Source organism: Harpia harpyja, chromosome 8 (genome assembly GCF_026419915.1).
Source record: "Harpia harpyja isolate bHarHar1 chromosome 8, bHarHar1 primary haplotype, whole genome shotgun sequence".
Taxonomy (NCBI): domain Eukaryota; kingdom Metazoa; phylum Chordata; class Aves; order Accipitriformes; family Accipitridae; genus Harpia; species Harpia harpyja.
Window position 1 is genome coordinate 13,554,910 of NC_068947.1, and position 13,922 is coordinate 13,568,831.

The 13,922-nt window shown below is 40.3% G+C and overlaps 1 protein-coding gene across 1 annotated transcript in view; it reads left to right on the forward strand.

Moving 5' to 3' along the window:
• DSCAM (DS cell adhesion molecule) overlaps nucleotides 1–13,922 on the forward strand; it is a 474,394-nt gene that overhangs the window by 362,548 nt on the left and 97,924 nt on the right. Inside the window, exons 13-16 of the mRNA XM_052794447.1 lie at nucleotides 861–957; nucleotides 2,413–2,541; nucleotides 7,980–8,147; nucleotides 12,639–12,709. Coding sequence (XP_052650407.1) covers nucleotides 861–957; nucleotides 2,413–2,541; nucleotides 7,980–8,147; nucleotides 12,639–12,709 — 465 coding nt within the window. The remainder of the gene's footprint in view (nucleotides 1–860; nucleotides 958–2,412; nucleotides 2,542–7,979; nucleotides 8,148–12,638; nucleotides 12,710–13,922) is intronic.

A 13,922-nucleotide genomic window follows, 5' to 3' on the forward strand; every position in this document is an offset into this window, starting at 1 on the left:
GGTTCCTTAATTCCCCATACGAAATGGTGGTAATACTCTTCATGATGTCAGGGTTTATGAAAATAAATTCACTCATGTTTCTGAAATGGGTATTGCATAGGTGAATCCACAGAAAAGGCTGTGAGAAAATGAATGTCTGTCTTCAGGGCACAGTTTGAACTGTGTGCAGTAAATAAAGTGTGGACCAGCACACTGAACAATGAGAAGAAAATGGTATTTGGAATATCTGCTCATTTAAAAAAAATCCTCTCCCTATTGTACGTTGAATGAAGCAGTGGTCCTGTAGAAAAAGATCATTATGATCATGTACATAGAGATCATGTATAACTTTCTATGTTATTAAATAACAAATTGAAAAGAAAAGCCACCCAAAATTTTATTATGAGGCACCCTACTGAATACTACAGGGTTCGCCACCAGTGTTTGAAACTTTATTTCCTCCACACAGACTTCAGCCACATGAGTTATTTTCAGAAATAACTGGAAAAAATTGGAGGCAGCAGGAGGCACCATTTTGTATGGAAAATTTCAGCCAACTGTTAAATACTTGGCAAACTTATGAGTAACTGGAAACAAGACTTCTGATGAGAAGCTACAGGAATAGGTGGTGCTCCAACTCATGACTATACATGCAGAGCTGATAGCCTGCTTCCTCAGCCCAGGTGTTGCTAGTTTTGATAAGTCTTGGTATTTTAGATGCTTTACTATGCATATGTATGTATGTGTATAACATGCAATATCTATTTATTACTGTCAAGTAAAACAGTTTGTACAATTTTTCTTGCACCATACAGAAAAGCTGTTGGTTTATTTTCTCTGCGTGCTGTTCAATCAATCACTTCTTTTCAAACCACCTATAGATTTTGCCAACTGTGCGTGAAGATTCTGGCTTCTTTTCCTGCCATGCCATCAATTCTTATGGGGAGGATCGTGGAATAATTCAGCTCACTGTGCAAGGTAGGAAGAGGACAACATAAGGAAAAAAACACAGCTATTGTAGTACAGTAAGTGTATGCCATCCTCAGAAATCTGTTGGGGGAGGGAGGCTCTGATTCCTAATTAAATGTATTCCTTATTGTCAAAGAAATGAGGAGCTGTGTTAAGACGCTCAGTCTTTCATTTGCCAGCATCATAGATTAAATCAAAATAAAGGATGAGCTTGAGTCCTTCTAGATCTGTACAAATTAATAAGAAGAATTTTTCTTACATACACTAGCTGACACTCTACTAAAGATACTTAAAACTATCATCTTCAGTAGGGACAGTGGATATGAGGGGGTTACTTTTTTTGGGGGGAGAGGGACAGGATTGCATTTGTTTTTAAAGAACAAAGGTGCTTAAACCCCAAGTCTGAAATCAAGCAAAAGTGATCTGACTTTATCTCTAGAGAAATGTTAAACCTACTGTGGATCTTTAAAAAAATATTTCAAGTTTCAACAGTCAAAATAAATTGTAATCAGTTTGCACAATGCAAACTCTAGGAACCTATGGTGCCTGGGGCTGGGGTTCCCCTCCCACAGGGTTTCACTCAGGCAGACAGCAGCAAGTCCTGGAGTGGCTGAGATACACTATTTGGGATGCAGAGCACGGGCAGGACTCAGCCACTGGCCACTGCTTCTTTCTGTGCGATGCCTGTTCCTCTGCTTGTATGCCTTTGAGCGTGCACACAACACATTTCTAGGACTTGCAAATTTCTTTCTCCCCACTCTTGATTTCAAGTAACAGCAGATTTCAGTGAATGCCTAAGGCAGCACTGTCGAAAAATTCAGGTGGAGTTTGGGGACAGGTTCTCAGTTACACCACTGCCCATTTAAACTGCCATGACAATTTAAAGGGGCATTAGAATCGGTATAAACGCTATTTATTTACATCCTTAACTCTAGAGACAGAAAGACGTTTTAGTGTAAATTTATACTGCTATCAAATTATTCTGTTATTAAATGAAGACCTTTAAACCTACTCAAAGAGATAGAAATTTTACTCCCTCCCCCTACCAAATTTAGCCCTTTTAAGTTTAGTATTCGTATTTCTACCATCACCTTTTGTGTAAAAGCTGTAGAAGTATCAGTGAGATGTGGTCGTGGTGTTCAAGGCAAAAATCTTTTCTAGCATGAGTAGTCCAATCTGGAGTGCTTTTAAGGAAATGCAACTCTATGTTGCGTATAAGAAGGTTAAACAGAAGTCAGTATTCAAGATTAATGCAGTGACTCCTAGTTGAAAAGTGACTTTTCCTCCCTCTGTTTAGCGTTCTTCAGCAGGTGATTAACTGGCTCAGGGTACTAATGAGCGACTGGAGAAAATGCCATGAGAGCTTACCACCAGTAAGCTGTGCCAGTGCCATGCGCATAAATGTTATCTTGTTAAGGGTACGGGCTTTCTTCTGACTAAAACTGTGTGTGTGTGTTTACTCAGAGCCCCCCGACCCTCCTGAAATAGAAATCCGAGAGGTGAGAGCACGCAGTATTGCCCTCAGATGGACCATGGGATTTGATGGAAACAGCCCAATCACTGGCTATGATATTGAGTGCAAAAATAAGTCGGGTAAGAAATAATCTTCTTCTGAAGTCATCCCCATCACTAGTCATTCATCACTGAATTTGTATCGTAAAAGATAATTCATAAATTGAAACTGCCTGATGGAAATTTTTACCATGGTTTATTTAATCTTCCACAGTAAGATTTATCTTCATTTGTTGTCTTTTTTTTTGAGGTAAGGACGTTAAGTTTAGCAATTGCTGCTTTTCCCTTTTACCAGAGAAACCTACACATAAGGGGTATAAATTTTTCTGTAAAACAAGCCATTCTAGGTGATAGCTGGTATGATGGTTTTGCTGGCTGATTCTTGGTCCCTGTTCTTATCTTTTCTCTGTTTGTTTTTTTTTTTTCTTTTCATTTTCTATTTTTCCCTATAGAAAAAAAATACCTGCCTTTACAATTTATCTTTTCCTGTAGTGCTGATTTTTAGAAGTTATTTTCTATTGATATCTGAGTACATGGCATCTTCCCTGGAAAGTCAGCAGTGAAAAAGAGTAGTTATGACAAAGACAAAGCAGGCTGTGTGGTAGTTTGCTGAAGCACCATGCAGAGTTTTCAGTAACGTACTGGAAATGCTCTGAAGGATAAGATCAGTGGCACACATTGGCAGGCCAATGAGAGCAGGTACCTTTCTGCTAATTTACCAGGTAGTCACATCAATGAACGCCTAATAAGATGAATGAGGTGAATAGCTTAAAAAAAAAAAAAAAAAAAAGCAACTCCCTAAGTCAGAAGAATATTCCTGTTCCTGCATGTATTAAGCCCCCAAAATATTCACTGTTGAAATCTAAAAACATTCAAGGTGCATTGGAAATATGTGATGTAAGATCACACTTAAAATGAGGCACATTGTTAAGCACTGTCCCTGAGTCATGATTTGAGAAGGGACTAGAAAGGAAATTGCAATGGAACAAAGTTTCCATATTTCAAGTATGATTAAAAAGACACTGAGAAATTATATTTTACTATTTTATGTTGGAGTTTGTTGCACTATTTTTAAGGGGAAGTAGTCCACTGGTAGGAATCCTCTATGTGTGCTTATCAGTGAAACATTCTGTTTATCAAAGCAACTATAGTACATTTATAGTCTTCTCCCTTTAGTTCTGAGATGTAAAAATGTATTTGTTCATAGAATTCTAAAATTTGCCGAATTTTTTTTTAAATTACTCTACTACCCATCTTTACGATTCTTCATTTGTCTACATTGTGTATTTCCTTTGTGCTTTACTTACTCAGGCAAAACTGTTGTGATGTTTTCATTACTAGATAAAATATTTTCAAGACTGTTAAATCATCAGTCAGCATTTTTACATTGGCTTTGTAAATAAACTTGATAATGTACAGGTGAGCATGGTACCTGAAAGATTACAAATGAAATTTCACCACTGAGGCTGTGGTCAGGAATCACAGGTTTGGAGATGTAGGCTAGGTAAGGATGCCTTCAAGAGTTATGTATACCTACAAGTTTCTGGGCTTTGTTTTCTTTTTGATTTTTTTCCTTTCTTTCCAACCACCCACCTGCTCCAGAAGAGTTTTTGAAAGTCATTCTTGCCTGAAAGGCTCCTTTCTTACCCGAAAACATCACTTGTATTTCTGGTATTTCTGAATCATGTAACCCAGCATAACCCAACCTAGGAAGACTGAGATGCTTTCCTTTGATTGAAGCAGTGGTGGAACAGGACTTCAGAGCTCTAAAACATCCTTGTTAGATTTAGTTCAATGTTTTCAAGCGATAATACAGAATGCAGGCAAAGATTAGGCGGTAATCACTGTGAATTTGCATTGCAAAATTATGTCTCTGTAACATGGCATGATAAATCAATAGCAAGACAGCAAATAAAGCGCTATCAGATTGGATGAAAACATAAGACACAACATAGTGATAAAGGTTAAAAAAAAAGAAAGAAATTAAAAATAGGGGGTGGCAGAATTGGTGTTGGAGAAAATATTTGTGTCTGTATATGAAGACAAATACTGGATGTCATGTCCTAAAAAGAGCAGATTATCTTCATTTCACTGCAAACAACAGAAACATCAGGTTTTGGAATCTAAGGCTGAATGTTTGGAGAAACTAGGACCAGGTTTCTGAATTCTTGTACACGATTATTGTCATTAATTAAATCATCAAGAAGATGAAACACCAAAGATGGTTACTGAAGAACTTGCACAGGGTTGGGGTAAGTTAGAACAAAGAAGAAGGAATTTTAAGAAAAATTCTCAGTTTCCAGATATTAACGGGACAGAAGAACGCTTAGGTAAAACATTCACAATCCAGATGGTAAGCTCAGGGAACAACCTGCCAAGGCCAAAGGAAAGCTGTAAACTGCACAGTTGTGTTTAGTGAGAATTTTCCACCTATGTTGCTTACCCTGAGGACTCAGAAATGGGTTTACAGCAGGATGCATCATCTAGGCTTCTCAAGAAGGAAAACTGCAGAACTTCTCGCTTTCAGAGAATGTGCAGGTGACCACGTCATGCACGGACTTCACTATACGATGCTGCCCTCATGTATCCTATCTACCCCTGCCGTGCCACCAGACAAAAAAGACATGTTAGTTACCCTCTAGAAGGAGCATGGAGCTGCCTTTCACATGGATAGGTGGCATCCGTAGGGTCCAGTTGCTGTGCAGGAGCAAGATGAATAGTGGGAGCTCAGCATTTCAGGCTGTTTCAGTACGTAGATACAATGCCTGTCTGTACAGAACCGTACCTGCGGCGCTCAGACCCGGCCCTTCATTGAAACCACTGATGTGCAGCCATCGGACTTTTCCACTGGAGGTGTAGAAAAAGGTTTGAAGATAGGAACAGGTATGGGGGTCCTTCTTTGTGCCTCTCCTCATCCTTTTTATTTTTTCTGCCATTAGGGAAAGCTGAGGGGCAAACTGACCATCAGTTCCATTTAAGTCCGGAGCCGAAGGGAGAGGGCTGTGCTTCGCGCTTTCTTGTGCTCACGCGTGAACTGAGCATCCTTCAGGACGCGGATGCCTTCGCAGAGCTGGGGGGTTCCCCCCTCCCCAGCCCCGCCGGCTGCAGTACCGCCAGCGGCCACCGGGTGGCAGCGCCGGGCCGGGCCCGGGGGCGGGCAGCCCCTGCCCCGGAAAGCGCCCTGAAGCGCAGCGGGTGGGCCCCATCGTCTTCCGCCAGTAGTCCCAAAGCTCCAGCCTTTGCTATAGGGACGGGTGCGAAGCTGCTGGGTTTCATAAAATCATAAATTCCTTCATAGATCATTGTGTCGGTGTGCGTTTTATATGACACTGAGAAATGCCTGGGTGGAACAAGGAATACATTAAAAATTCCACTCTTTCTTTTTTTTTTTTTTTTTTTTTTTTTTGCTAGGCCATTGCTGCTTGTTTTCTGTGCTTTTTCAGTCTTTCTGGGTAAGTGGATTTTAGAGCTCTCTGGAACAACAATAAAAACCAGAAGAGCCAGTAGTCAATCTTAATACCTCACTCAATTACTTACCATGTGGACACGAGCAAATATTTTTAGGGTTTGCCAGAAGAAAACAAAATTAACTTTTTCTTTTTCTTAATACCACTTAAATTTTTCAAAACTGAAAACGGTTTTGGAAAGAAATTGATTAATTTCTCTCTGGGCTGATTCAGTTTGGAGGGATTGCTTTTGTTGGTTTATTTTACCCTTCAAAAAGGGATACATGTATCAAAATATCCTCCTGATTTCCATGCATTAGTCATAAATAAACACTGGAAACCTACATTGAGAAGTACAAAAGACTGTGACTTTTCATCTCTCTCTTTCTCCATGGCATGTCATTACTTAATGTACTAAGAATCACCTGAAATTTTCCAATTTGTTTATTTGATTTCAGCAGCTAATATGTACTACAGAGTCCTACCACTCAGAGGTCAGTATTTCAAACAACCAAGTGAAAACTTAAGCAATTTGATAATGCACAGACTATATTAAAAAAAATTCTCATCATTCTCAAGGGAAAATTTAACACATTCTCTGTACCAAGCAGGTCTTTTTTTTAAAATTTCTTTCCTGTTGGTGTGGTACACTGGAACAGAGAGAGTCTCCTTCTGTGCTTGTATTACATTTAACACAATGGAGTGTAACTGCTGGTTAAAATTCTGTAAAGTTTAAGAAATTCTGTGAAGTTGTAGCAAACTGAAAGCAAGTTGTAGCAGCACTGCCTGCAGGTAACTCCTTTAAAGCTTCTGAAAGTATCCTGCAGAGGTAGCTGTGACAAACTCAGTTACCAAGGGAAAATATATTTAAGTGAATTTGGTTAGCACTTAAATGTCTGATTCCTGTATGTTTTCTGGGTAAACGAAGCCACACGGACAAGCAAACAGGCCCTGTAACCAGCCAAGCTGCAGATGTCATTGTCACAACTTGTGCATCTTTAACAAGCTCGTATAAAAGAATTTATGTGCAAATATTTTGTATCTGAGTAAGCTTTCTATTTTTAAACTATCCTTTCTTATCTGCTGAGCTTTCTGCAACCCTGCCTACAGTGACCCATACTGTAAAACACTCCTGTAGAGCCTCCAGTGACATCCCCCATAGGATGCTGCAGAGGTTAAAGGAGGAACATCGCCTGCAGTAAGAAAGAAATGAAGGATGGCAACTCATAAAAGACATCAAGATGCTTTGAATGGATAAATTCTATTATTTTGTTAGCAGCAATTGAATGCTTGGATGAAAAGGAGTGGTTACTGTGCTTAGCCAGTTTCCATCCTTTTTCCTGTTATATGTCTGGAGAATTTATTAAAAACATAACAGGCAGATGAATAGTAAGCATGAATAATAATAATGTGCTCTTCCTTTTACAGATATATGCAAAGAGCTAAGAGGGTTCTACATTCCCCTTGTATTAAACTGCTGCTGCATCCTAACACGAGTCAGGGAGATAGCATCAGTCCTGGAGGGTGCTGAGCCCCATGGCTAAGTACTCCAAGCTCGTGCTCACTGTTCACCTATGGTCTGAGCTCCTGGAGTTTGGGATCAAAGCCTAAGAGCCCTCCATTCCTATTTATTAACTCCTTTCCCCCCCTTTTTGGAGCACAACCCACCTTCTCGTTGAGTGAGGATCCCTTCGGGGCAGTAGCTCCCATCTTTTTCACAGTTGTTCCAATGTAGCAATGGTAAAAAACCAGTATGTACACACACACACACAACTGGGGAATCTTTGCTGCTCTCACCACTCCCTCAAAAAAAGGCAAAGGAGTAGCTATTTCCTTAGATTTGCTGATGAACCTGGGGCTGAGATCCCATTGATCACAGCACCACACTTGGAGCAGTCGGGAGTGCTGTCAAGGAAGGTGATCACTCAATTTGCTTGTAGCAGCAGGCATTTTCTGGGTTAATTCGGCAATGGCAGTATCCTGCTCTGTGAGATGCTTTAACTGCATGGTTGTGTTAGCAATGTTAACATCATCTTTTATTTGTCTGTTTTATTTTAACCTCTTATTAAATAGACTCTTGGGATTCTGTTCAGAGAACCAAAGATGTTTCCCCCCAGCTAAACCAAGCCACTATCATTGACCTCCACCCTTCCTCAACTTACAACATTCGCATGTATGCCAAGAATCGCATCGGCAAGAGTGAGGCCAGCAATGAGCTCACCATCACTACCGATGAAGCAGGTACACTCTGGTTTTGTAGCATCTAAATCATTCTGGGAATTATTGGTCTTTGATGTGAGGAATCTGTACTTGAAATGTTGCTTATGTTGCTGCAGCTGCATCAAAAGAAATACTGAATTGTTCCCATAAAACACTGTGACTTTGCAACTTCATCGTGTAGGCCTGTAATTAGAGCTGTTCAGTGGCATCTAGTGGTCAAAGAAGACATTATGCTCCAAATTTTCAGCCTGGGATACTGGAAACAACGCATCTATATCTACAGTTAGGCAATTCAATCAACAGCATCCTATTTTTAGTGGTGTTTCCTCCCCTGTGGGTCTTATGGCTTTCCTTAGATGCTCAGATATTAGTATAGGTGGCTAATTTAAGCTACTCCTATTTGAGAACATTGATCTACATGAATCAAATCTTCCTTTGACTATTCCATCCCCCAACCCACCCACCATTAGTTTTTCTGATCGCTGTAAAAGTCAGTTGGCTGTCAGTTTATGTCATCCTCCTGTTCTTTGTTGCCTCGTATTCTTCTACATCATTACATGTTTCTGTACCAGGAGGGCTATGTGGGCATTTTCACTTTGACGGCTGGAGCCACTCTTTTGTGTACTTGAATTGTTGCCTTCCAGTGCCATCTTATTTTTATTTCTCAGGGCTAGCAGAAGTGGCAGATGGATAAGGACAGGACAGTCTTGTGCATGCTACCACATCCCAAGTCCTACATGTTAGATGTGACAGTGGAAAAGACTTATGGGCGAAAAGCAGAGGGCTACAGCTCTCTGTTTCAGCAATTAGGAATGAAAATGCTGAATGGCCATAAATACTTGTGGCAGGCATGCATTGCAATTATATACAATGTACAAAGGTGTTGAGAGTAACCCAAGCAGCTTTAACACCCTTAGCCCACTGAAACTGGATGGAGTTACTCTGAAAAGTCTTGACCAGAAAGGAGCTTGCTCATTTGTATTTGAAAACACATTTTTATCTTGCTAATTTTATTTTTCCTGTTATCTTATGCTAAGGCAGCAATGCTTCCTTCTTTGGGGATTTTGAGAGGAAAACCATAATGCAAGTGTCTGGGTGACAGTGTCCTGGGAGTGAAAACCCTACTTCTTTTTCAAGATTCATGTTGGTCTAGGCTTTGAACACTCAGTGACCGATTTTCAGTTCAGCTCATATGAATACAACTGTGTAATTCCCACTCATTTTCCCTGTGGGTGAATTTACTACAGTGAAAATATACCCCTTGTCAGGAGAATATATTTTCGGCTCCGAGGGACTTTCTGAATAAGAACAGGACACAAGGGCTCACAGTGCAAAGCAGAACAAGCAGGAGACAACATGCATTTCTTTTTTCACCAGGTGTCTTTTTTCATCCTAATGGAAGGAAAGCCTTCAGTGAACAGCTTTATTAATGGTGAATAGTTTGTTTGCAACATATTTATCATTTGATCAGGGGTTTTCACTTCCTTTGTTCAATGAAAATGTGAAATCACTAGAGAAAACAGACTGTCCATTCTTCTGGCCAGCATCATCTGTATCCCCAAAATGCCCATCCTTCCTTGTGCATATACATTCAAAGTAGAGGGGTGGGTCTTGGAGCTACTCTCTCGTTCTCTCTTATTCACCCATGCTTGGAATATTTCTTACTTGCTGCATTTTTCCTGACTGATAATTCAGTTGTCAGGATCAGCAGCTGGACTTGGAATAAAAAAACAGCTTTCCCAAGGACAGGGTGGAACCTTAATATAACATTTTATTCAGTTCTCTGTAACCAAGTTTTAGAATAATTGATCCTTTTGTCACTGTCTTTTAAGGAGCCGTCTATTTGGAGAAAAAGACCAGCAGTGTGGAACTGTGTTCAAAAGTCACTGATCTACCTAGGGAACAACTGGAAGAGGGGAGGTCAGGCTTAGGCAGAGTATGTGATGTTTGCCTCCTGGGTTTTGATTTCAGGTGGTGTGCAATGTACAGGAGCATCATTTTTTGATCACTGTTTACTTCTGTTCTCTACTTTTACGATAGGAAATGGAGAACAGCATGGGTGCAGGGAATAAGAGAGAACATAATGAGAAGGGAGCAAAATAAAGGTCGAAGAAAGACAATATAAAAACTGAACAACTCAAACCATTCTATTGGCAGGGGGGTGCAGATTGTGTATCACGTATTACAGTGACCTGAGTTGCCCAGCACTAGCTATTAGAAAGAAAACTGTAAAGGGTCTCTGTGGCAAAAGGATAGTCAATCATGGCATGATTTCAAAGCTTACAGACCACAGCTTTCCCTCCATACAACCACAGTTAGCTCCTGTGTTGGAAAATAGACTGCAGGTACACACTTGCACTAACGCTTGTCAGAAAAACAAAAGCATTATGGCTGTTGTTTAATACTGAAATCAATAGAGGAAGCTGGGATATCTGGGTTTTCTTTAAGGCTTTGTCACAAATTCTGTATGACATTAAGTATGTAAAATAAACGACTTCTTATTTAACATTTCACCATGGTATGCTGGGAACAGTTAGCTACTCTGGTCTGTAAAAACTTTTGGGGTCTTTCAACAAAAAGTCAAGATTTTAAGGAACACATTTAAAAACCCAGTTTTAGGATCAAATGCTTTGCTCAATTCCACTACATTATAATGTACCTGGAGAAATGGCATTTGTGTTTGTCAACAGGGGGACAGAATCAAGGACAGGATTCAAAAAATTCATGGAGATCTCATTTTTGCCCATAGACTTTTTCCTCTTCTCCTTCCTGGACATTAATGCAAGGGGAGTGGAAATAAAGTTCTTTCAACCTTTGGAAATTTCCCATGTGAAGGACAGTCAAGAATGGCACAGAATAGGGCATCTTTAATAACTTAAGCATATTATAGGCTGTGTTCTGGGTCTCTGTGCTTTCATCAGTTAAAGCAAAATGTTCTGGTTCCTTTCACCAGAGCCGACATTTACTGCTGCTCCACCTCTAACGGCCCCATCTCACCCTTTTTATTGCTTTACTTCCTTTGTCATGCTATTAAACTTAATTTAATACCTTTTACTGAGGCCATATTCTGCATTAAGGGAACCCTCTACAGCAGCTCGAGATTACTCCATTCCTTTCTTCAGATCTTTCTTTTACAATGATTTACCTTGCTGAGCAAGCAATTTACTTCACACCTCTCCGTTCAGTCCCAGTCAATTCTTGATCTGCTTTGTAGCTGACCAGCTGACCAGTAGGTTCCCGTAGACTCAGGGCCTTCTTTTTTCATTCACCTTTAAAGCATCATGCACACCTTTGGCAGCATATTAATAGTAAATGAAACTCCCCCTGACTCAGGCAGGAGCTGCAGTGTGCTTTTTCCATCTGGCAGTTATTTTTTGTCCAATTTCAGGCTGGGATACTTACACTGAGGAGGGGGAGAGAGTAACGTGCAGGTTTTTGTGTATAAAATATTTGATGTTTGACTGAATGTGCTCAGTCCCTAGTGAACAAAGGGGATCCCACTGAAAAGTTTGTGACATCATGAAGGCCAGCTGAGGAGCTCCTGTCTCACCTGCTTTCAGATGGGTTCTGCTGTCTTTCTATCACCTACAGGGTTCTGACTGCTGAAATTATGTCTTGCCTATTTACAAAGCAGAAACAGCATTGTGAGCATATCACTAAACAAGAAAAGTCTATTATTCACTCTTACTTTATTTGCCAGGTTGCTATGTTTTGGCATGTGTTGTATTTCACTGTTGGCCAGAGATGACACCTGAATAAGGAAGCTGCTAGGCTCTGGTTTTGTTTGATGAAGTGGTATCTTCAGTTTTCCATATGGCATTGACTCAGTCCAAATCTTTGTGATGCTGTGTCCTGGTTTCAGCTGGGATAGAGTTAATTGTCTTCCTAGTAGCTGGTACAGTGCTATGTTTTGAGTTCAGTATGCAAAGAATTTTGATAACACTGATGTTTTCAGTTGTTGCTAAGTAGTGTTTAGACTAAAGTCAAGGATTTTTCAGCTTCTCATGCCCAGCCAGCAAGAAAGCTGGAGGGGCACAAGAAGTTGGCACAGGACACAGCCAGGGCAGCTGACCCGAACTGGCCAACGGGGTATTCCATACCATGGGACGTCCCATTTAGTATAGGAACTGGGGAGTGGGGGCGGGGAATCGCCGCTGGGGGACTGGCTGGGTGTCGGTTGGCGGGTGGTGAGCAACTGCACTGCGCATCATTTGTACATTCCAATCCTTTCATTATTGCTGGTGTCATTTCATTAGTGTTATCATTATCATTATTAGTTTCTTCTTTTCCGTTCTATTAAACCATTCTTATCTCAACCCACGGGTTTTGCTTCTTTTCCCGATTTTCTCCCCCATCCCACTGGGTGGGGGGGACTGAGTGAGCGGCTGCGTGGTGCTTAGTTGCTGGCTGGGGTTAAACCACGACATGCTGGTGTGTTAAGTTGATGACATACCATGTGAAGTGCCGAATTCTGTGTGCTGGTTTTGATCCATCTCTCTTCTCTCTTTGCAGCTCCTGATGGTCCACCTCAAGATGTCCAACTTGAGCCTATATCTTCACAAAGCATTAGGGTCACCTGGAAGGTAAATACACACAGCCAAGAATATAGACTGACAGTATTATGGTGCATTCAAAGAGGTTCCATTGACAGGATTATTATAACAACTGTGGATCAGTTATTTTATTTGGGAGAGACCTTGCAGATACCTTTGCCGACAAATCTTATATTGGCCATTAAGATTGGTGCATTATGCAAAGAAAGAACCTTCCATTAGAGAGTAATAGCAGCAGCCGCTTGCCTGTACTGATGACAATAACATTTCCTACTTCCTTCTGATTTCAGAGATGAGGCTATGTGCTTGGAAAATGAGCACTCACAGAATTTCACTGTGGTTTGGGGCAAAATTTCCCCAAACCATTGGAGCCAATGGGATTTTTTTCCCATTGCAATGGACTTTGGGACAGAGCCTTACTGAAGGCACGTCTGCACAGAGAGAGCAATATAGTGTCTCAGTATAGTCCATGAGAACTGATGAATCAGAGCAACTGATTTAAAAATATCAGCAACTGATATTATTTACAGATCTGGCATGTTTTATGACTCAATTTTTTCTAGATTTTTGCCCAGTGTTTTGACAATGACAGAATGTTTTAAATGCTTTCAGTATGATATCAGAGGTACTTAAACAATGTTTTAAATGGTTTTGTGCTATATACTGCTTGTACATTGTAGTGGACAGAATAAAGCTATCTAATTACAGTAGTGTAATCTCAATATGAATGGCAGTTTCCAGATTGTATTGATAATTCCATATATTTAAGACTCTGAAATACGTAGTATTAAGTGCTGGAGTAGGATGGTGGCATAATAGCCATTAATTTCTATAGTGATGTTAATTACTCCTGCAAATGTGGATAATGTGTATTTTGCCCCATGATATGGACCATCCAGAAAGCCAGGATAGTAACAGTGAGCTGCTGCTTATTAACCATATAAATAACTGTGGGCGGCTTATTTATTTATTTATTTATACAATAAATAATCAGCACAATCTTGTGTTAGTTTTGAGTTGGTTCCTGAAAAGACAGGTTTCTACAGTGCATGATCTCCGCACAGTGCAGGTGGACATATAACTACCGAGATGTCCAACTAGTACAGAGGGGGACCTCAGCTGTCAAGATTTTTTTCAGTAGTTCAATGGTGGTTTAAAAATGGTCCATTAAAAATTCTGGTTTGATGAGACATTTAAGTATTAAGCTTCAAAAGCAGTAGTCTTTATCAGACCTCTAATGCAC